The sequence below is a fragment of the Seriola lalandi genome, unplaced genomic scaffold (assembly GCF_002814215.2).
Source record: "Seriola lalandi dorsalis isolate HSWRI2012SDOR001 ecotype SW California unplaced genomic scaffold, Sedor1 jcf7180002054901, whole genome shotgun sequence".
Classification (NCBI taxonomy): Eukaryota; Metazoa; Chordata; class Actinopteri; order Carangiformes; family Carangidae; genus Seriola; species Seriola lalandi.
In genome coordinates this window covers 1356149-1380016 of record NW_019525453.1, presented here as the reverse complement: position 1 = coordinate 1380016, position 23868 = coordinate 1356149, and the positions used below count along the sequence as shown (strand labels likewise).

The 23868-nt window shown below is 41.5% G+C and overlaps 1 protein-coding gene across 6 annotated transcripts; it reads left to right on the top strand.

Moving 5' to 3' along the window:
* The first annotated feature begins 223 nt into the window (after window positions 1-223).
* Window positions 224-23429, top strand: dpf3 (double PHD fingers 3). Of its 6 annotated transcripts, none has more exons than XM_023430202.2 (12): window positions 225-379; window positions 8272-8432; window positions 10396-10503; window positions 12864-12997; window positions 13192-13287; window positions 13550-13619; window positions 14177-14218; window positions 15546-15683; window positions 15823-15951; window positions 19366-19478; window positions 20149-20230; window positions 20391-23429. In XM_023430202.2, the coding sequence occupies exons 1-12, from the start codon at window positions 348-350 to the stop codon at window positions 20456-20458; spliced, it is 1173 nt and encodes a 390-aa protein (XP_023285970.1). In that variant the 5' UTR covers window positions 225-347; the 3' UTR covers window positions 20459-23429. The 6 variants fall into 6 exon arrangements, 4 of the variants coding, with proteins under 4 accessions (XP_023285970.1, XP_023285969.1, XP_023285975.1 ...); XM_023430201.2 differs by having other exon boundaries at window positions 15546-15701; XR_015438722.1 differs by lacking the exons at window positions 20149-20230; window positions 20391-23429 and adding an exon at window positions 17504-18129 and having other exon boundaries at window positions 224-379.
* The last annotated feature ends 439 nt before the right edge of the window (window positions 23430-23868 follow it).

Below are 23868 nucleotides of genomic sequence, written 5' to 3'. Positions count from 1 at the left end.
GTCATTCATAATTTTGAGTAATTAAAATTAATGACTGTATTATAAACTGGTGGATTATTATCTAATTAGACGTCAAAACCCCTTAACCCAATCAAAACTCATAGTTTATGATATTCATCTAATTTCAAATGGACTAAACCTAAATCAAGTTTATGAGATTACTAGAATCTAAGGACCGGGACATTGATTTTGACATACCTCCCTGAAGCCACGCCTAATGTCTTGATGCTGGTGTTGTATTGGTAGGGAGCACAGTGCCCAGGACCGCATTGGCTGTTGTGTGTTTTTTCATAAGGGTCCCAAACTATACCGAGATTTGGAATATTACGTTACAGTCCTGCAGGAAAATGGCGACTGTCATTCAAAATCCTCTAAAATCGTGAGTAAATTTTTAATATTTCATTGAATTATTGCATAGGTTGTTTGCATGTTGTGTAGTGAGCATGGTAATTAAATAGGTTTAACGCGCGTTTAAATTAGAATCACAAAATTAACACTCTTGCCATGTACAGTCTCCATGTGTGTGTGTGTGTGTGTGTGTGTGTGTGTGTGTGTGTGTGTGTTCTTTGCAGGTATCGTTGCCTGTTTGCTGTGTTGTGTAATACTGATATAAAAGCATGCCCTCATTCACAATCTTGCAGAGAAAGCGTCTCCAAGCCGCGCGTAAATGTCTCTCGCGGACTTGGTTTCACTTGGACAGAAAGTTGCCATCGTCCACATTCTGCTTTATAAACACGGCTGACAGAAAGTTTGCAAGCAGGGCTCTTTGTCAGCGCTGGACGGGTGAATTTGCATAGATAATTTCATGCAACTAATGTCACAAGGCGCACATTGAGAGGGCGACTCTCGCTCACTGCGCGGCTCGTGCTGTCAAGTAGATGTAGCCCACACAAAGCACAGCAGATTATTATATGTAATTATACATTGCTGACCTCCTCCTTTCATGGATGTCTGGGAAACCTGCAATATTATACCGATTTAAGGGAAGGGCAGTGTTTGTGAAGTTGTTAAAAACTGATGACTTTTAACGGTGTTGATCCTGATGATCTGGGCATGAACATTCTCTGATTTGTAAAAACATCTACCATACAGCTGCAAACGTTGTTTCATCTTTAATATGCAAAAATTGCGAAATATGAACGGACTAAGACTTGTTTGTAACTCTCAGCTCAGTTTATATTGTATGTCTGTCTTTCTGCTCACTGACAGCAGATGTTTACACTGATCATGCGGAATGTGCAGAGTTAGTTTCACGAAATGTGTTGTGCAAGAGGCCATATGAGTGTTTTAAACAAAGCATGATTTGACAGGAATATGGTTTGGCAAATTCATTTTTTTTTTTAATTTTTACAATATTTGAGGGGTGTGGATGAGTGAGTCACATATCTGCTTTTACTCAAGGCAGTTGTGTAATTATGTGTAATTAAATGTTGTAGAGCTAATTGTTGACAGCCAAAATATATCTGACTTTGCCACACACACATGCACAAAAAAATCTTTTAAGCTGCTGTATTCTACCAAAACAGATTAGGCTGTAGAGACTGTAGATATATGTGTTTGTTTTTGTTTGTCCGTAGTTCTGCACGTAGAGCATCAGATTAGGAGCGTCCCAGTATTCTCCTGGGTCCATCTGTTGAGAGAGAGAGAGAGTTAGATGTAAAGACAGACAGTCTGATGCTGGGGCAGAGGGAGAGATGGAGGGAGGGAGCCCCATCTGCCCTTCATATAGGCCACGACTTTCCCCCACCCCATTCAATATCTGCAAAAAGGGAAAACAATGTGTGTATGTGTGAGTCCACCTACCAAAACAGACATACGCCCATGCCATAATCGTGAGCAAACTGTCCGGAACTGTATGTGAAATGATCATGTAGGAGTGTAAGAGCTAATATCAAGTAACATATGAGTTACTATCATGGGAAATAATGTTGTGGTCTACTTTCCAGGCAGAGCAGTTGTGTGAGTCCACTGTCTGTTTGAAACAATGGGGCGTACTTGTCATCTGTCCTCAGGATGTGGCCCGGTAAATCATATGCATTCAATAAGGACATGGTAATGATCTAGCCTTTCTCTCCTGCCAGTGCTCAGCTCTGAAAGATGAATTACGAGCGTCAGCAGCTGGCAGTAAATATGTCTGGCTTTCTAGACTCATTCAGTCATGTTTTAATCGTGCATATTTACTTGATTTATTTAAAGTCTCATTTTTACAAAGACTTCTTTGTGATTAAAACCTGTGAGGCCGTGTGGGATGGGACATAATGAAGAGCTGACATGAGAAGTATTCAAATGAGCGGTGTGTTTCATGTGCAGAGATGTGTTTACGTGCATATTGTGTGTCCTTTCACCTTCTCTCTTATCATTAGGTTTGAGGCTTATAATGAACCAGGTGGAAAATGGTTTGACTGTGTTTGCATAAGGAGTGAGAGGAGGTGGGATGTGATTTGGGGAAATGTAAAGGAGATGGGAGAGGGAAGGGAGGGGAGGGTTGGTTCATTAATGTGTTTGGGATTGTGTGTTTTTATTGTGCATGTTTGTTACATGCGTAGGTGGTTGTGCAGCCATGTGCCCCTCCCCCAATTTGCGTGAAAGGGAGCATGAGTGAGTGATGGAGGTTAGGGGGGGGAAGGGGGGCGGGGGGTGTCTGTCTGGCTGAATTTACTGCATACATTTATACTACACCCTCAGCACAGGGGCGAACCCTGGCCTTTGTCTATCTGAGGGAATGGGAATGTCCGGGAATGGTTTCCAGGCACGGGGAATTAAATGGCCAGGAACATTTTTTTTAGATCACTCCATGCAGTGATCAATCCTTTCTGCCCTGTTCTGCATATGTTTCTCTCCTTATTTTTTATTTTTTTAAAATTTTTTTGTGTCTGTGTGAGAAGTGAGATGTGACTGTATGTTATTCTTCACAATCTTCTGTTTTGGAGACACATTTTCTCATATTTCCTCCAGTGACCCCCATGCTGAGTTGAAGTGAGTTATCGTTCAGCCCACGTCTCCAGCTCCCACTCCTTCACCTCACCCGCCTTCAGCGTCTCTACCTCCCCCCACCTCCACAGCAAAACAACAGCAGCATCTGAATCAGGGTTTCCCCCACTGCAACACCCTTTCCTCTTTAGCTGCTCGCCCCTCTCCCCCCTCGGACTGCACCCTGTACCTTTTCCTTTTATTCCCTTTGTGTGTATGTTTGTGCGCGGACAAGCGCGTGTGTGTGTGTCTGTGTGAGAGAGAGAGAGAGAGTGCGCTCGTGCGTACACACATCCGCGGGTTGGAGAGAAAATGAGTGTGACAGGGTTTGAAAGGGAACACGTGTGCCCCGGGACACTGCTTCCCTCCCCTTCTTCCTCCTTGGCTCCTCCTCCTCTATGTCTCCCTCCTCTCTGCTTCACCCGCTGCTTGGCCTACCAATGCCACAAAGACGCATATCAGTGCCCATATGCTGTTGCCCTAAACTGCACTTCCTTTGGTGCCTCATACTAATTCTTAGTCCAAACTGCATCTCCTCTCACTGTCATGTGTCCACTTTGTGATAAACCCCCATAGTCCCATGATCCTATTAGTTGTGTTTAAGATTTCCTTTTGCAAGTTTTATTACAAAATATGTCTGTGTGGAATAATACACATCAGCCAGTCAGTTCGAGTGAAGCTTTTTGCACATTACCAGAGGCTGATGTTAGTTTTTTTTAAACTAAAAATAATGTTTTTAATGTTAATAATTCTGTGTCAGTCTGCCGTCTCCTGAACTGATTTTCAGCCTCCTAGAAAAGCCTGTTGTGGACTCATGGATGCTATAAACTCCAAACGACATCAGCTGAGGTGTTGCTTCAGAGCAGAGAGCTCATTAAAATGATTGACATAGGTGTGATTATGGTAAACTGAAGCGAGGAGGACAAGATTGACAAAATACCTCCTGCCTCGGGGCAAAATGGTAATTTTTTATGCCTAAGCGCCGGCAACAGTCGGGGCCTGAGGTGTTCTGTTGTCAGTCTGTCCCATTCTCGTGAATGCGATATCTTAGTAACGCCTTGAGGGAATTTCTTCAAATTTGGCACAAACATTCACTTGAACCCAAAGATGAACTGATTAGATTTTGGTCAAAGGTCACGCTCACTGTGACCTCACAAAACATGTCTAAAAAATGTCTAATAGGATAAAATGATGACGTGATGACATTTTATATCTAAACGGTCAAATGTCAACTTCACTGTGACATCATTATGTTCTGCAAAAACACATCTGGCCATTATTCAATGATGTAACTCAGGAAGGAGAGATTGTGTCCATACTTCCTGCAACTTGGTGGAGGCATACGACCACGAGGCGATTTATTCTGTTTTTATTTAACCTATGATAATTCTAAATAGAGCAGGTTTGCTGATTGGTTTCTCAATTACCTGAATAATCATATGATCTAAAATATGCCCATTATACCTCCCAGAGCTCACACTGAGAGAGTGAGACCATCATATATGACAAAGAAAAGCAAATCCTCACAGTTAAGAAGTTAATAAAACAATGACTAAAATAATCCTCTTTAATAAAAAATCCTCCTCTTATAATTTAAATTCAGTTGACAAATTGAATAATTGACTAAGAAGGAGAGAAGTGTGACAGTGATTTATTGTTCTTTCAGGGATGAATTATTCTCTTTAGAAAGTAGGAGAATGAGATGCTGTGAGTAATACACAACTGATAGAAACCTCTGGCAGATGAGAGTAAGATTGATGGGGAGGAATGACAGCACACATGCAAACAAAAAGGCCGATAAACAGAACTTCCGCTTCCGCTCGGCTGAGGAGGATTTGAGTGTGAGTTTGAATAGTCCTTACGTTCATAAGTTCTTCTTTGGTGCTCAACTTGGTCTTCGGGAGTCAGTGTGTTTGACCCTATCGGCTCACCTGAAGTTCAGTGCAAATGAACTTGGCACCTCAGCTGTCCAGTGATGTCTCCCTCTGGCTGTGATAAATCATTCATGGGCACCTGTGAGGGTGATAGCCCTTGATGTCCAAACAGAGAACAAAAGAGAGAATTGAAATGCAGAGAGTTTCCTCTCCTCTCCTCTCCTCTCCTCTCCTCTCCTCTCCTCTCCTCTCCTCTCCTCTCTATGAGCTTTTACCTGGAAACATTGACCTGTAAACGATTAGCATTAGCTGATGAAATGGCCCATCATTGCCTCTGTACTTAGCAGTGATAAGAGTGACCATCACACACAAAGCCTCTCTCTGTGCTAGTATGGGAGCAATTGAGACAATCAGAGTGGCACACACAGACAAACTCACACATACAAACACACACACACACACATATGCACGCACACACACACACACACACACGTTGCAACTGCAGATTCCATCAGTATCCAGGAAGCTGTTTACCAAGAGGAATGTGTTCCCTGACATGCAAAACTCGACTTACATAAGCACCATCACTAGGATCAGCCATACAGTGGACTAATGGGTACAAACAGGAGCACAGTACAGTCTCAGATGGTCGAATCAGGTTCAGAGAGGGTGTGTGTTTGTGTGTGTGTGTGTGTGGGGGGGGTCTCGGGACACGCAACCCATACACAGATGGTCTTGAAGGCATACAAATACACACATATGCACACACACGGTGTCTCTTTACTTTCACTTAATCAAACACATGAACACAGCAGGCAAACAAGCAGGCACGAACACTCGCTTATGTAAGAGTTTATGAAGCCGCCCGGGGACGTTATACAGGCGCTTTGTTTGTTGGAAATCGGACAGAAACATACAGCCAATATGGGCTGACACAGGGAGGGAAAGCGGGAAAGACAGATAAGGAGAAGAGCCTGTAGGTCCACACACACACACACACACACTTACTTCAGTTCAGGGAACATAGAGTGACAGCAGAGATAACGCTTTACCTCTGGGAATGTGAGTTAGTTGACAGGGAGTCTCTTCTGGAGATCTGGATTTGACTCCATCACTGTGACTGTCAGTTTTAGTCGTACTGTAAAAAAGGTGCAGCACCAAAAACACCAGCTGCACTCCTCGTTTCTGTAGATCTGACAAAAAAACCACAGCCAGCAACCGCCACGTGTTTCAGCCCAGACCTCAGACATACACTGTACACACTGAAGGTACACACACAGCCACTTGAGGTTCTACTTTTGTGCTGCAGCTGCAATTTATTACTACTGTAATAAATTATGTGAATAGATGTATCAATAATTCTGACAACTTCTGCTGTACATCACTGTTATTGCTAATCCTCTGAAAAACTGACTTAAAATGAGCCAAAGATACCTTAAAGCAGCAGTTTGAGATTTTGGGAAATACATTTATTTGCTTTTTGCCAAGAGTTAGATGAGAAGATAGATACCGCTGTCATATCTGTGCTGTAAATATGCAGCTGAAGCCAGGGCACATTTAGCTTAGCTTAGCATAAAGACTGGACACATGGGGAAACCGATCGCCTGGCTCTCCCTGTCATCAGTCTGAATGCACATTTGTTCTGCTGTTGATCATGTTTATGCCATGTAAGGCAGCTTTACTGTCCTATTATATCAGGTTTCTACCCAGTAGAAAAAAACGCAGCCACATGTGATTCCCTCTCAACACATCTGATCAACTCTCCAAATGTCAAAAGCAGCAAATCTCCCATTCATCTCTGATCTTTGTCCAGATGTGGCAGTAGCCAAAGTTGAAGTGTAATTCACATTTTACAAGCGGTAAGAAGAAGCGATAACGCAGCTGTGAGTTGGGAACCTTCATCTGTGCACCACGTGTCCAAGTTTCCCTCTTTTTATTCATATTTCTGTTTTCTCTTTTGCAAACTGCGCACCTCTTTCATACCTGTGTCCTCATCTGTTATTTTCTCCCCCCTTCTCCCTCTTTGCATGCAGTACCTGGTTCACTCACTGTTGCTACTCGCTCTGCCCTCTCGCCCCTCCACCCCCTCCGGTTCTTTTCCTCCTCCATCCACCCTCCGCTCCCACCTCTTCCAAACACTGCACATCTTTGTGAGATTCAGTGTGACCAGAGTGCTGGTCTTTGTCCAGCTTGGCATTCTTTACATATCTGTGTAGAGAATCCACAGAGCTCCCATGTCTGCTTGGACAGTCAGAGAGACAGGATGACGGGCAGGCAGATAGACATGTGTGCACATACACAGAGAGACAGACAAGATCCTGGGTATAGCCCCAAGAGCAAGAGATCCAAATGCAAGACCCAGAGTCAGATCCAAGATACTGACATCAAATTCTCCTTTATGTTATATTAACTAAACAGTAAACTGTGCTCAAAGATGGTTGACTATTTCAGTCCACTGCTTTAGAAACTGAGCCATGTGTGCTCCTAAAGATCCCTTTCTTTCCTCTATCCTCCACCCTGGATTTCAGCTCTGTAATTAAATAAAGAATAACCTACTCAAGGTGGATTTTTCATCTGTGGCGAAAGTGAGTTAATCTTGGTTTATTCTGTCTGTTTCTAATGATCGTAGCTGCAGAAATCTTGCCTTAAGACTGAGACTGTGGTACGTTATTGATGGCTCCCATCCTGATTTATACCCTCTGGTTGGTCGATAGTGTGTGTGTGTGTGAGTGTGTGTGTGTGTGTGTGAGTGTGAGTGTGAGTGTGAGTGTGAGTGTGAGTGTACACCTGTGTGTAGCCCAGCTGTTGTGTGGACTTCGATCCAGCCCTCTGACTCATCTATCAGTTTGACAGGATGAAAACATTTCCTCATCTCTTATGGTTCATCATCTGTTTTTTTTTCTGTATGTGTGCGCCTTCACCACCCCTATTGTTCCCCACCTGTGTAGATGTTCCTCTTCAGCTCGGCTGTCGTCATGCTGCATCTGATGTTTGCACTGAATCCAGAGTTTACACAACACACTAAGTCAAACTGTGGAGAGAAGGCTGGGTGTGTTTATTAAGCTACAGTTAACCAGGACTGAACAGGCCCGCTCATACTTGATTTGCAGACCATATCAGCTCATCATCCGCCCAGCACATGGTATTACCATTAACTATCCAAAAAAACATTCAGCCGATAGGACTTCAACATCAGGAATGACTCAGAGAGCAGAAAGCAGAAATCGAAGCAGCATGTTGCAGATAGCTTAGACTAACAGCAAAAATAAGACTATAATGTTAGTTGCGGGTAACTTGTGTTCCACAAAGAAATATTTTTTCAATCTACTTCAGATGTTGAATGAATGGGACAGTTGTTGTAGAAGTAAATGAATTAAATGCATCACAAGTGATCTTTCTGTCTACCTGTTTCTCTGTCTGTGTTCAGGCTGGGTGACCAGTTCTACAAGGAGGCCATCGAACACTGTCGCAGCTACAATGCCCGTCTCTGTGCCGAGCGCAGCGTGCGCATGCCCTTCCTGGACTCGCAAACCGGCGTGGCACAGAACAACTGCTACATCTGGATGGAAAAGCGCCATCGCCAGCCAGGTGAGAAACACCACAAGGGCTGGAAAAAAAAAAAAAAAAAGGTTCCACTCCTACTTTTGTGTTATGTGCCAAACTATTTCTAGTAAATTCCAGGAGTCTTTTTGTCACTCTTATTGCCAGGCAACCAGTGTAGAGTCCAAGAAGTCACTGCAAAATCTAACTTGTGAATTAGTGAATTTAAGAGGCAGAGTTTTTAACCTTCACACAGAATGAGGCCAGCTGCTGCCCCCTGCTTCCACTCCTTATGCTAAGCTAATGCTGTAGTCATTTTTCACTAAAATATACTATGCATTATAAATATACTGAATGCTAAACTTATATAATCCAATGGAATGGCTATACTCACAACTGAGGTGAGATTTGTATGTGAACCAGCCTTTACTGAAGTAGATTGTTATAGAATGGAACCTGGAGGGAATAAAGTAAAAACAAAATGGTGTGAAGGCCCTGGGAGCAATGGTGTTGGAGTAGCAGCTGTAGCGACGCCCAGAGTGAGGATAGATGAGGGCCTTAGGTTTAGGGTAGACGAGGGGCTTTTGGATGCCTGATTGTACTACGATGCCCTGGAACAGGAGCCTTAGTTGGGGTAGACGAGAGGCTTCTGGACACCTGGTCCTGCTACGCTACCCTGGCAGGCCTGGTTTGGTTTCCACACGGAGCTGAGCACCATTGTTCCTGAGGTGTTGATAGGTTGACTTTAGAAAATAGGTGGAGAATTCACCTAGGAAAATAACTATATATGATTGAGTACAGGCACTCTGTCTTCAGCTGAGATCCGGATCTGATCTCGCTTTTGTTCTTGTGAAAGAATAAATTCTATTGCGTTGGACTCTGATCATCTCCAGTGACTTCTTTTTTTTTTTATCTTTTTGACTCCAGTAGAAGTGCAGTTTTGTAGAAAGTTAAGTGTTGGTGAAGAGATCTAGACTCACTCTCTGGCCCGGACCTGGACCTTTTTTTCCTCCAACACTAAGTTAACTAGCTGCTGGCTCTTACCTTAGATTGGATGCACACACATGAGAGCGGCATCAATGTTCTCATCTATCTCTCAGCAAGAGAGTGAATAAACAAAAAAATGTATAAATATTAATGACTGAAAGGATGGATTTACAGATCTCATCAATCAATAAAAAAAAAAACGAATCAACCTGTCTTGTATATTTATTTAGGCTTATATTACTTATGCTACTTGCTGTTTTATCCTGAGACGCGCAGTCAGCATGCATTCTTCACATCTGGGTCGCCTGTACAGCCAGAGGCAACAATCTGCTCTTCACCGAGAGCTGGACACAAATAGCCTGCTCTCCGTCTTGTATGCAAAGCCCTTCAGGCCACACCCTATACTTTGTGGCAGACCTAGCTCACATTATATGCATTTATTCTGGGTTTATCCCTCCCCCCTGCTTTCTCTTGATTTTTTTTCTCTACACACGCACACATAAAAAAAAAACCTTTGCTCCCCCCATTTCTGTCGTCTGCTGAGCTAATGGAGGGATACGATTAGAACACAAGGGCAGAGATCAACATATTCAATTAAAGTACAAGAAGCCTGCTTTGCTGAAAAAGTGACAAAGCAATATTATTTAAATACTTGTTTGGAGTGAAACTGAATATAACCATTCTATACATTAAGTTTAATCAACATTAAGTATGATGAACTACGCAAATTTTCTGTGGACCATCATGCTGAGCACTGAAATCAGGACATATTGAACATCAGGAAAACAAGACAAGTCAATTTTTTGCATTGTGTGTGTGTGTGTGTGTGTGTGTGTGTGTGTGTGTGTGTGTGTGTGTGTGTGTGTGTGTGTGATTGTGTTAATGTGTGTGTGGAAGGGTCTTGGTGCAGGTTGTGTTAAAATAGTAAGCCCTCCAATGGTTGTTAAAATTCTTCCTGTGTGCCTGCGTGTCTGCCTGTGTGTACATATACTATGTGTGTGTGTGTGTGTGTGTGTGTGTGCAGGCCAGGCCGCAGGACAGATGTATACCTACCCTGCTCGTTGCTGGAGAAAGAAGAGGCGACTCCACCCTCCTCTGGATCCCCAGCTCCGCCTGTGTGAGCTTCGACTAGGTAAGACAAACAACACGCGCGCGCGCACACACACACACACACACACACACACACACACACACACACACATACACACACACATCATGCACCCTCTCATTTTTGTGTTCAAACTACCTTCACTTACACGCGCGTCTACATCATGTTATGTTTGTGGCCTTGGTGCTCTTGTGTAGCTGCACAGAGCAGAGTGGCGTTAATGCTATCTGACCATCTGGCTCTCGTTAGCCCGTTGCTCTCGCCAGGTCTCCAGGTTCATTCTCTCCCCTGAATCAATGCCTCCTCTCACTGTTCTCTGGCAGTAGACACACACACACACACACACACATACACACACACGCACGCATACATGAGCACACAAACACCCCCACACATGACTCTTGCTCTCTGTTACAGCACAGAAGCACCCTAACTGGGCCTCTATAATCATTTGTCCATGAGGCATTAGAATGTAAGTGAGTCTTATGAGGTGGAAGTGTGTGTGTGTGTCTGTGTGTGTGTTTGTGTGTGTGTGTGTGTGTGTGTGTCTGTGTGTGCCCGTGCGTGCATACATGCATGCATGTGTGTGTATATTATAGGGGATTTTTGCAAAGGAATGGGCCCAGGAACCTGATAAGGGGGAGAAATAAAGGCAGGTCTTTGTTTCTGCTTTGCCACACCATTGTTTCCCCCTCGCTGTCTTCCAGACGCAATATAATACTCCAGAGCTTTCCACAGAGAATGATTCAGCTTTGAGCAGAGGACCGAGTCATTTGCAGGAAAAAATAAAAAAGAGAAGAAACTCTCCAGAGCTGCAACCAACCATCAACCAAAGCACATAAAGAAAGAGAAAGCTAGAGATGTAAAGCCTTTGTAGCTGAGGGTGAAAGAGTAGAAGTCTACAGTTTTGTTTTTCTGAGATCCAATTCTGCAGTTTGGTCCAGATATCTATCATAACACGACAGAGGAATGTGAGTGCTCCTCTCCCGGGCTTTTGGAAATGCTTTATGTTTATTTAATGCTTCCTGAGCAGAGGTTTGTCAGTGTGTGTGCAGATACACAGAGGCTCTGTCACAAGGTTACTTTGAAAGAGTTTGAAACAAGAATTTAATTCCTTGTTTTTGTGGATCCTCTGCTTTTACTTTTGCATGTGACAGCTCAAGTCAGGGGCTGTGCCTCAGCAGCCATTTTGCTTCCCTCAGTATAAACTCCTTGTTTAATCTGTTGAGAGTTTCAAAAATGTGCAAATGCATGAGGGTGGATGACACTGAGGCTGTTTATATACATTTTTGTTACATTAGGATGGTGCTAGTCTATTGGCATTTAGCTGAAGAGGAAATTAAGATAAATATGATTGAATTGTGTGTGTAAGAGTGTTGTTAATGTGTGGCTAGAGTGGAGGATGCTTTTTTGCTTTTTGCTGGCAGAGCAGAACATTCAGCCTCACTTATTCTCTCCCTGTTTGCCCCAAAGAGTCAAAGGAGAGGTGAGAGGGTTAAAAAACAGAAAGAGGATGGGTGAAGGCAAAAAGAAAAATGGGAGAGAGGAAAGCAAAGGAAAGAGGGATTTAGTATGTAAAAGAAGGGAGGGTGTCAGCAGACAACAGAGTCGAAGGAGGAGGCGTATACTATAGAGGAGGAGGACGGAGAAGAGGAGACAAAGTGGCACAGCAGCTCTGTATTCAATAAGAGTGCCTTATAGCCTCGGTAGCCCAGCTCACTCCCTGCCTCTCTTATCACATCCATACTTTCATTCTGTATTTATCCTGGTATTATACTTCAAAGACGAGGACAGAGAGTCAATGCTGCAGCAAGTTCATCTCTACGGAAATGAAAAGAGGGAGAGGAAGAAAGATAAAGCAGTTTGGAAGAGGGAAAAAGGCAGAGTGAGATATAATTTAGGCTTAAAAGCAGTGGTTTTTTTTATTTTTATTTGTGGTTCATTATTTCTGTTCTTACCGTGCACCTGGTGCACCTTAGTTTTATTTATATAGATGGTGAATCTGGCAGTCTGCCCTGACCACTGTTTCTAAAACGTCCTTTATTACACCTACACCGTGTCCACACTGACGCTGATACATTTTCTCTGCTTTGCCTTTCCATCTACGCATGCTGGTGACCCAAAACTGAGCTTTTTGAAAGTGCTTTCTTTAAAATTTTGATCATGTGATTTGACATAAAGGTGGTTACTAAAGTGGCCTGCAGAAGTGGCCAGTAGAGGAAGTGATATATATAAAGGTTTTGTGTTATTAGAAAGTAAATATCAGTAAATGTTAATGGTAAATTTGAATGCACATGCACATTTTTACTGCCTGAGACACGCACATACACGCGGTGCCATCTCAAGTACACTTTACTTATTCTCCTCTGCCACGTCCTCCTTAGAAGCCGAGCTGGCCCCCAAGCGTGAGGTGCCCCCAGGGGAGGCTACAGCCTTGGAGGCCCTCCTGAGGGGGGACAGCCTGCTGGAGAAAAAAAACAGCTTCAATAAGGAAGAGGAGACGTTGCTGGAAATACAGGTATTTTGTTATGTGTTTGTTGTGTATCAGACATCATGATATTATGCTCAGTGTCCTGTTTTAGTAGATGCAAAGCTAATATCCCTGTTCAGTTAGAAATGAAGTCAACAAGTGTGTGTGTATGTGTGTGTGTGTGTGTGTGTGTGTGTGTGTGTGTGTGTGTGTGTGTGTGTGTGTGTGTGCTCATACTGCAGAGAGTACTGGAGGCGGAAGAAAATGGGGACGGTTTCCATGATGATGAAGACTTTGAACTGGATACTCCAAAGAGAAAGAACAGAAACAGAGGCAAAGTGAGTGTCAGAGACAAAAACTGAGATTTTAAATGAGTGTGGTGTAAAAAGAGAATAATAACTGACGCAGTTTCAGGGGGTTTTGTGTTAACAAAACCCCTTTTATAGCAAGAGTTAACAGCCACAATAGCAGTTCTTTTAGCCAGATAACGTCAGCATTCTAACATGCTCAAAGTGAGTGTTTTTATATATTCTGAAATTGTGTTGGTATATTTATGTATTGGAGGATTAAACATCAGATGTGTGTTGTGTTTCCTTTCAGAACAGAGGAAGTCGCAGGAGGACAGAACCTGTTAACATCGATGACCAGGACAAACCTTACGTCTGTGACAGTAAGAGAAGAGAAAGCTTGATTCTTTGTACCTCATGTGCCATTTTTGTGATCAGGTCATTAGTTTGTTCTTTACATGTTATTCAAAATTCGGGAATCACAGTGTTGCTCAAAGCTCAAGGCAGTCGAGGAACTCTCTTCTCCTTAGATGTGGCTATTACAAAAGTCTTTTCTTTGACTTACTGTAAGTTAATTTCTTCATGATGTATTTATGTCAGGAAACCTTTCTATACATGCCTGCTTTAAATTGTTTAGAAAGCAGAGATAAATCTATCAGACAAGTCATTTTCTCTCATCTTCCAATGGTAGCCCTCTCCTCTTCTGTTTCTAAGAGCAGTCCACTGCAGCATGAAGAAAGAGTTTGCTGTTAATCCAGACCTGACTAGCATGCCACTTACATACTTGGACAACCCCCCCCCCCCCCCCCCCCCAGGAATGGATTGCCATGTGGATGTGGACAGAGATAGCCACACTGACTGGGCTTCAAACTGATGAATCTCATCCTCATTTTGTGTCTTGTTCTGTCTTTCTTTTATTGTTTGCTTTTGTGTCTTCCAGATAGATACAAACAAAAGCATAACTCAAAAAAGGCTGAAGAAGGTATCTGAACCTGTCGCCATCTTGTCTTCCTAGGGGCTCCATGAACTGTCTTTATGATTGGCCTTTTTGCTCATGGGCATCTGGTGTTGGAATGGCTGATTGAATGCTAATCCTTTGGAGATATCTACTGCTTTTAAATGCTTTATGCTAGTACAGGCATCCCTACCTGCAGTGCAAGCATTGCATGACACTAACGCTACTCAATGTGCCTTAATGCTTGCTAATTGGCATGTGCCAAATGATGCTTTAGCAGCAGCTCAGCTAATGCCGCAATGAGGGACGCATGTTTCTTAGGTCACTCTATAGCTGTGATGTGATTCATAGATGTAGCCATTGTAGAAGTGTTTACACTGTGAGGAAAATCGTCAATAGTTTTTAAACATGGGGTGGCAGGGGCTACAAAAGTTCATTTATAAAGGAATGAGTAGCTTTCCAACATTGTGTTATTTGGTCACACCAACAGAGGTAGCAAAACTGTAGCACTACTATAATGCACTAGATAGATAATGAGAAACTTCTATGATGGCTACAGCTCTATCTGTGAAAAGTCCTCAATTATTCCAAAATAGTACAACGTTAGACTAGATATATTTCTGTGCAGTGTAGCTTTACGTGTTTGCTTTCTTTTTATATAAATGATACTTACATGTTAAGTGATGGTGTCACAGCACAGTAACAAAAGGGTAGATTTAAGCTAAACCCTCCCAAAAGAGTCCCTGTTGGCTACCAGAGTTGTAGGCTGATACTTCTAGTACATTTTACTGTGTCTTGTTACTGAATAGCTTCTCTAAAGTTATCAGACTTTTCAAATTTTGTTGTGCCATAGGTATCATCTGTTCCCTGCTCCCAGTGGTCTTTAGTTTTTCTTTCATGTCTGTCCTACCCGTGTCGTAGTTAAGCTATATTGCTAAAATTTTCTGTTTCCATGTTTGTCTGCATTGGTGACATTAGTTAGTGATGCACTTTACTTTTCCCCCCACGCCATGTCACATGTTTACAGCTGGGGAAAAAGTAACCCTGTCTTGTCACTATAGCTGAATAGGGTATGTAGCAGCTTGGGGTAGATGCATTGGGACAGTCAAGTGAAACTGTCTTTCTACTGTATATGTGTGTTTTGTATAGGTCAGACCCTCAAACATGAATATTGACAGCGAGTTGAAGCATCTGCAAATTTTCTTTGACATCTTGCATAAAATCTGTTACTTTTTCTTTAGGCAGGAATGACAGTTGAGTTCAGTTGAGACAGTTTTGAGCAGACTCTTTAGTCCACTATTTGCACAAAGTTTTACAAGTTTCTAATCGATGTATGATGATGTTTTATCTCTAGTATGTGGAAAGCGCTACAAGAACCGGCCTGGCCTAAGCTACCACTACACCCACACTCACCTGGCAGAGGAGGAGGGTGAGGAGGAGAAAGAACCAGAGATGGCTCCATCTCCTCCACAGAGCTCGGACAACCACAAACGTAAGATGCTACATAGACGTAAGACATTCTCTGTTAATGCTAAATTAAATGCCCTAATACTTCCCTGACAGCAACACAGTGCTGTCAGAAAACAAATGGCAGCTCATGTATACTGTCTTGTGTTTGTTCCTGCCAACAGCTCAGAAGGGCCCTGATGGCGCCGTTATCCCCAACGACTACTGTGACTTCTGCCTGGGAGACCAGGACTCCAACAGGAAGACAGGCCAGGCCGAGGAGCTGGTGTCCTGCTCTGACTGTGGACGCTCTGGTGAGTCCACAACCTCCACAACTTTTTCCATTAAAACTGCTGGTTCTTTGTTGACGTCAGCATTTAAACCTGTATTAATAGTTTTGTTTTCCTGCCAGTCAAATTAGTGGATTTAAAAGAATCTCATGTGAGTGACTTTAGAGAGGACCAGTCTTATTAAAGTAGTAGTTAAACATATTGATCTATACTCTTATTTGCTTTCTTGTTAGATGAAAAGGCTGATTCCACCCTCATGGCTGTGTGTGGCAGGTTAGCGAAGTGTATCTTAGCTAGTTTGAGGAAACAGTTAGCATGGCTTCATCTCAAGGTAACAAAATCTGCCCAGCAGCATCTCCAAAGCTCACTAATTATATCTTTTGATTTTATGATAAGTTTTGCCTTAATTATAAAAAAGAGATAAAAATTAATTAGTTAATTAGTGAGCTTCAGCTGTGCTGGTAGGCAGATTTTATTACCTACGAACAGAGCTACGCTGGCTGTTTTCCCTTGTTCCCAGTATTTAAGTCAGGCTAAGATAAGCTAAGCTAACTCTCACCTGGCTTTAGCTTCATATTTAGCATACCAACATTAAAGTGACATCAGTCTTTTCATTTCATGTCAGGAAAGGAAGTAACCATATTTACCAAAATGTCACATTACTTCTCTACAAAATAAAAAAGATTTTCAGAAGTTAGCTGCCTGCTAGACTCATGCTTTAATTTGTGTTTACTGCACATCTCATTTTTGTTTCCCTGTACTTCCTTTTTATCCACAATCTTGTTCATGTGTATTCCTCGCTTCCTTGCGATGTTTATCTTTGCTACATGGACTAAAATGGTGCCTATCTGATGCAGTTTAAGACTCTGCATCAAATATAGATGTGGATTAATAATTACTTAATATCTCTGGGTAATATATTTTGGAATATACAGTTATTACAAAGTCTAGCTGGGCCTTTAGCATTTACATTAATGTTCATACAGTTTATTCTAGTTCACTAAAATACAGTCTTATATAGTCGTTTCAAATCATATGGTCAGACCAGCTTGTGTTTTCAGTTGATGATGTAGAATTCATTAGACATTTATGTTGTGCAGTGCATTGAGCTTTCATGTTGCTACAGTGTCTTTTCAATGGGTTATCAATGAGCCTTGTAGACGATGATAATTGAGAGCCAACTCCTGAAACTTTCATTTTCCATTTAGAATAATATTGATTCATAGGCTCGGCTGCTTGCTTCCATCCTGCATGCTTCTCCATGTCAGCCTCGTCCATCAGGTCTTCTGCCTTTTGACGACATGCCTTCACTCTTTTGTTGCTCAGTTTTCATGCATTATCTTATGGCACATTTGGCTGCATTTTTTGTTTCTTTCCCCCTTTTTTTTCCCCCACACTAGCCAAAGCCGCATCTGCTGGATATCTCAGCAAAACATTTGTCGAATCAGCTCAACCGAGAGTATGGTATTCATTTCAGCAAGTGAGATGTTTTCTTGCTACGGTAGAGTTTGTTAGAACAGCTGGCAGAGTGTGTGGCCTTGTCTGTGTTGCTCTGATGCTGATGTTTCCATGGTAGCTGGAAGAGGAGGAGTGAAGAAGGATGGGAGGAAGATGAGTGCTCTCGAAGAATTGTTCAGCAACACGTCAGACAGCGAGGCCTCCACGTTTCAAGGCTTTGAAGAAGCAGAGCTGGAAGACATTTTGTTGTCAGACGATGATGATGCTGTGGCTGACAGCCGATAACACGATGGCTTGACTAGTTGGACCGTGTGGCAATAAAAATCTGAAGGCTGAAGGCACAGACTGGACTACAGTGGCTCACCTTGAAGATGCCTCTACCTGAAAAGTCACTGGAATATTCTGAACTCTTTTATTTACACATGAAGCCAGCTTCTTCTTGAAAATGATGGATACAATGGCTTTTTTTCTTCTTTTTTTTTTTTTTGCTTATATGGATTTTGCTGTTAAGACATTTTCCAATTTTCATAAAACAAAAGCAAACTCCTTACACTCGACTTTGCTTGCATCAGATAATCAAGATCATAGGCTAAACTTCATGGCTACATCCTAATTAATTTTGGACTGAAAAGATTAATAGCAGACATGGTGGACCAGAGAAAATGGAGTAAATTGTGGCAGGGGGAGGGATGAACGTGGACTTTTGAGTCACTCCATTGGCTAAAGAGGACAGGTAGTCGAGAGGTAAGAGCCAATTGGCACTCCATTGCTCCTCTCTGTCTTTAAGGACTAGATTCTTTCTTTTGACAATAGATGCTGAGTAGAAACGCTTTTTCTAATGCCTGCTGCTAAGTGCTATCATTTTAAGCTGACAGGCCGCCATCTATTAATCTGTTAATCTATTTCTTCCCAACTGTAATTCCTCCGTTTCATTTGGGAGGCAGGCAGCAGCTTAAACCTATCCTGCTTTAAATTCTGCTCAGGTCACGTTTGTCTTTACTCACCCATCAGAGGCCGATAGGGAATGTGTTCAATGTTTCTGGCTGCTTTCCCTGTCTAGCTATAAATCAATTCATCCTTGTTTATGGCTCATTCATGGCTCATTGATACCCCATTGACACCAGGGTGATGTAGATAACCGTGCTAAAAAGATGTTGACAGCACTGTTAGGCTGTACGGAGGCTATAAAAGGCAATGGCAGTAGCTATAAAATGTTTGTTCTTAAGACAAGGGACAAGAAGATAATTTAGCATATACCAAATATTGTTCTTTATATGTTGTCACAGCTGTAGATTCAAGGGAAGATGATAAAATACTTGGCAGTGTTTTCCTGCACACACATCACTGCTTGTGCTTTGTTTTCCCAGACAAACTGTATAATCAGTCTTTTGTGGCTTGATTTGCTTTGATACTAAATTTCATCCAGTGGTATGGGCTGTCAACACTGTGCAATTACACTTGTCTGGATCACAGACACAGTTAACACTAACTGCTGGCTCTTGTAAAGATAATCTTAGGGTATTTTCTGAATGAAGGGAGAAATATTGTTTTCTACACTTGACAACCAGGGAAAAACACTGTATCCAACAACCTAAGCAAAAAGGATTTTCCTTAGAAGAATATTAAGAAGACCAATACAGACTTTAAATTAAAACAAAACAAATTACAAACTCTTGGTGGATAGTGGCGATAGTCTTCATTCATTTTTTCATAAATATAGAAAATGCATCATCAGTGTATCAGAAAGCCTGAAGGCAGTACTGGGACAAACGGATACAGCTGCAGATGATGTAAATCAGCTTTTTATTTTTGATGTAAATATGTTTCGATTTGTTAGTCAACTCAAAGCTCCTGCCACGAGTAAACTATTACATAAGAAAACACTACTGACTTTGCTTTGTAAACACTTCTGGCTATCCACTCTTTCCTCACTCCCTTCCCTCTTCACTTCTCTCGTGTCTCCTCTCCGTTCCTTCACAGGTCACCCCACATGCCTGCAGTTCACTGAGAACATGATGCAGGCGGTGAGGACGTACCAGTGGCAGTGCATCGAGTGCAAGTCTTGCAGTCTCTGTGGAACCTCAGAGAACGATGTATGTATACTGAATACTGTGGAAGAGGGAAAGCTTGTATGAAATGTCCTTGCTCAAATGTTATTACTAGATTTCCTTTTGAGTTTGCTTTGAACTGCATTAAAGTTGACATGTTTTTCTTTCAATGCCAGGACCTTTCCACAGCTGGTGTTCAGCCTTTCATAGGCAATAAATTACATTGAATTTATGCCAGGCAGATATGTACTCTATATACTTGATGAATTATCCATGATGCAAAAAGGTTTTCTCTTTCATTCAATGGTTTAAAAAAAATCGTAACTCAGTGACTGACACAATTATATATTAATAAAAGCTGTATTATCATTTATTATCATAACTCCAGAAGGCAGCCACATGTATTAAAGTTTGTATAGCTCCATTTTTTACCAATAAAGACCAGATTGATTTACAGAGAAATAACACATGGTTGGATAATATTAGGTTGCATGCTAATAAATACATAAAAAATGCTTTTGTTGTTCATGTCTGACATAGTGTGTGTCTGCAGGATAGATTCTACATTTCTTGACATAGAATTTGGCCTCTTTGCGGCTCTGTTAGCTGTCTTGTGGTTTTTAAAAAATTCATGGTGGGGTTTATATCTATTTATGTTCCCCCAGTAGACATTTCATACAATATTTAAGATGTTGATTGTGTGCTGCCCGTGTAGGACCAGCTGCTGTTCTGTGATGACTGTGACAGAGGATACCACATGTACTGCCTGAAGCCTGCAATGACCCAGCCTCCAGAAGGTACAACACTGAGAGCCACTCTCACAGGTTTTACATCAGTGGGCTAGTACTATATATGTCGTGAGCTATAGACTGGAGAGGATACAAGCAAAGACTATATATGGAAAAGAGCAAGCAGGACAAAGATTTCAGCCTCTCTCTGTCTCTCTTCTCTTCACAGGGAGCTGGAGCTGTCACTTGTGTCTGGACCTGTTAAAGGACAAGGCCTCAGCCTATGGAGAAACTTAATAATGTCCTGGACATTCCTCTCAAATACACACAATATATATATTTGTAGATACGCATATAACTGTTTGACATGTCCACACATTAGCAAAAGCTTTATCTCATATAGAATCAAACACACACAGATTCAAACACACTCTCTCTCTCTCTCTCTCTCTCTCTCTCTCCCTCTCTCTCTCTCTCTCTCTCTCTCTCTCTCTCTCTCTCATACACACACACTCCAGTGCATTAGCAGGCTCAGGGCAGTTTCCTGTGTGAGGCGCAGAGATACTCTACCTCTCATATAGCCAAGCAACACTCCAGCTGCAAATGCCATCAACATGCAATCTCAACCATAGGTCAGTGAACAGCAGGTCTGCCATTCAGTCACTTCTCTACCTCACCACTCAGCAGACGGCAAAAATCTAAAGCAAAAATGAAAAAGGCCAATACTGTGTAGTACGTGTATGTAAAGTACATGTTCATTTTAAACCAAACATCTGAAATCTCTGGGTGTTTTCCCCCTGATTTAAATTTGAGTATGATTTTGAAGAGGTTTCTCCCAGAGTTTCGTTGCTTCCCTTGCTCTACAGCGGGGGAACCTGAGTGGGTTTGACTGATGTTTGTTTAAATTTCTCCTTCCAGCTCTACTCCTGTCTTGTGTTTAAACTTTACAGTGACATTCCTATTTTATATCTGGACAGACTCAGTGTTAATTATGTCATTTTTCACAGTATTTGTCAAGCTTGGTGAAATTTATATCCAATGCTAAGAGGAAATGGGGCAATAAAATAGCCTTGACTATCATTCCTTTTGGAGCGTGTTGACATTTTTAATCCACGTCTGTTTTCTGTATCCTTGCAGTTACTAGGATAACATGGTGCTCAGTGTGACACTTAACACAATTATTTAACATGTCTTTACATAGAATTAAACATTTATTTATGCATTGTTGATAATGATCCAGTGTTACTGTCATGGAGATAATTGTTACTGTAAATCAGTGGTTCCCAGACTTTTACTGTCTTGCACCCTTAGGGAAGCCAAAAAGCTTAGTTTCTTAGTAGCATTTTTATCATCTGGTATCAATACTGGGGCAACAACAAAAAGCCAATCTGAAATATATTGAAATAACATCAGATGTGAAAATGAACTACATTTTCTTGCATTTTCTCATTAGTTTCTGGTATTCAAATGAAGATAGTTTGACTTGTCAGAAAAGCACAGGTGGAACTTATAACATTAACAATGGCTCAATTCAAGCAATTACTGCAAAGCAGTTTATTTATTTACCCTTTGCTAAGCCCTGCCCCTCCTTAATTACTGTTGCTGAACTTGTCAGCTTTTCTTTCTCACACTGCACATACACAGTTTACAATAACAATGGCAGAGGGTCATTTTTGAATAAAATGCCCTTCACACAGAAGTCAACACAAACAAGCATCTCATTATTGTCAGCTGAAACAACAACTCTAGCTAGCAGATTTTATAAGCTGTAGCTAGCTAGCTAGCTAATTAACCTTGATTCCATGAGTCGTGTGAAAAAAGTCCCCATCTCCAGCTTATCTTCTAATGTTTCCACCAGACTAATTTAAACAACAATCCTTTAAAAAGTGCGGTGGCTGTGTACGCAATACAGCTAAGGCTAAAACTGAAGCTAAAACTATAAGTTACAGGCAAAGAGTCAGAATTCTCACCCATTGACAGACAATGGAAATGAGGAGCAACATTGTTGTTTTGCAAGGTAGAGTTAGCCATGGTACCATTGCACAGATGTTAATGTTATTCCAGACTCTGATCTTTGCTACCTCTGAGTGGATGTTCCAGTCGTAAACTGGGATTTTTGTAACCCCACATAACAATGTGGCCTGGAAGGTAGAAAGTAACTCCAGACTACAACTGCTAGGTAGCCGTGAATGCTAACATTTGCAGTTTACAGTAGAGCTGGAGGACATACTATTTAATCAATTTCTTACAATCTGACGTGTTTTAGCTTTTACGGAGGTTTAAAAAAGACAGTACTCCAGATTCTTTATAAACTGAGTACTGTTAGTGTAGCCTACCATGCACACTGCTTCAGCATGTGGAGAAATACAAGGTTTGACAGCTTTGCTCAGGGAGGGGGTTTAACCAATGTCTAATTAATGTTGTCATTAGTTACACCTGTGTTGGGCAGGTAAAATTATCTGCTGTGAAAAAAATCTTTTCAGCTTTTATGGTTGCACTCTACAGTTTACCCCTGGGCAATGTTCACCCCTGCAATACCTCCACACCCCTCCAGAGGACCCCAACATCGAGTTTGGGAACCACTGCTGTAAATTAACCAGTGCAACATGGGTATTATCATATCTCCATTCATCACTTGTTTGAACAAGCTATCCATGTCCAGTATTTACTGGTGTGTCCTGTCTGGAAGTTGGCACAGCTTATGTAAGAATATTTGCAGTTTTTTAAAGCAGTTATAAACAGATTCATTCTGGATATTCTGTATTTGTTTCACCGTGTGAGCGATATGTTTAATTGGTGTCATGTAAAATTGAGCACTAAAATCTTCAAATCCCATCAATGCGATATATGTTTCTAAGCCAAATCTGGCAGCACTAATTTAATGCTCTCTAAAACATGGTTGATCATGAATAGGAATAAGCTCTAAAAAGAAAAAAAAAGAAAAATGTCCTTAAAATACACAGTGTGCAAGCCTTGACAGGATATCACGTTCTGCATTTGTGTTTTGTTATTGTGAATTTGTACTTGATTTTGCTTTTCCACCGACAATCATGAGCTAGCGTAGATATATGATGTTTATAACATACAGAGGGTTTTTTTAATTGTGCATTTCCATTGGTGGGTATAATGACCCTTTTGTGTCTTCCTTTTGAAAATGTCTTGGATGTCATTCTCATTTGATGCTATCACTTACAGTGATTCAAATTGTGTGTTGTATTTTGTTAAAGTAAATGTTATGTTTTGTGTTGAAATAAAGACTTTTCCATAATTTGTTTCCTCACGCACCAACCATGAACTAGAGGTTTCCCAGTTATCTTCAGATAACTCGTTTCCCTAGATACTCTATGCATCTATTCATTTTCAATAATCCATCAACAGGAAACCCTGAGGTTATGTATACAAAGTTAGAAAACACATTGAGAGTCTGTATGGCTCTGGCCAAGATGGCTGTGTTTGATATGAATCAGTTGTAACTGAATGGGTGGATTAGCCATCATTTCCCCATATTCTCTCCGGCTGGTAAGAGCTTTGTGAATGGATGCTCACTCTAGTATCTACAACAGGGACACAGAATAAACTTGTCACAAGCATGTGACTGTCTTTTCCATTATTGATGTATGTAGCTAAGCTGTTTAGCTAAGGCAGTGGATCCAAACCTTATGACAAAAAATGTTTATTGTGAGTATTATTTCAAATATAAAACACTA

Excerpts from the sequence above, each read along its gene's own strand:
- dpf3 (XM_023430201.2), top strand. The coding sequence starts at position 348 with ATGGCGACTGTCATTCAAAATCCTCTAAAATC. Across the intron at positions 8,433-10,395 it reads AAAGCGCCATCGCCAGCCAG|GCCAGGCCGCAGGACAGATG; the intron begins GTGAGAAACACC and ends GTGTGTGTGCAG. Across the intron at positions 14,219-15,545 it reads CTCAAAAAAGGCTGAAGAAG|TATGTGGAAAGCGCTACAAG; the intron begins GTATCTGAACCT and ends TTTTATCTCTAG.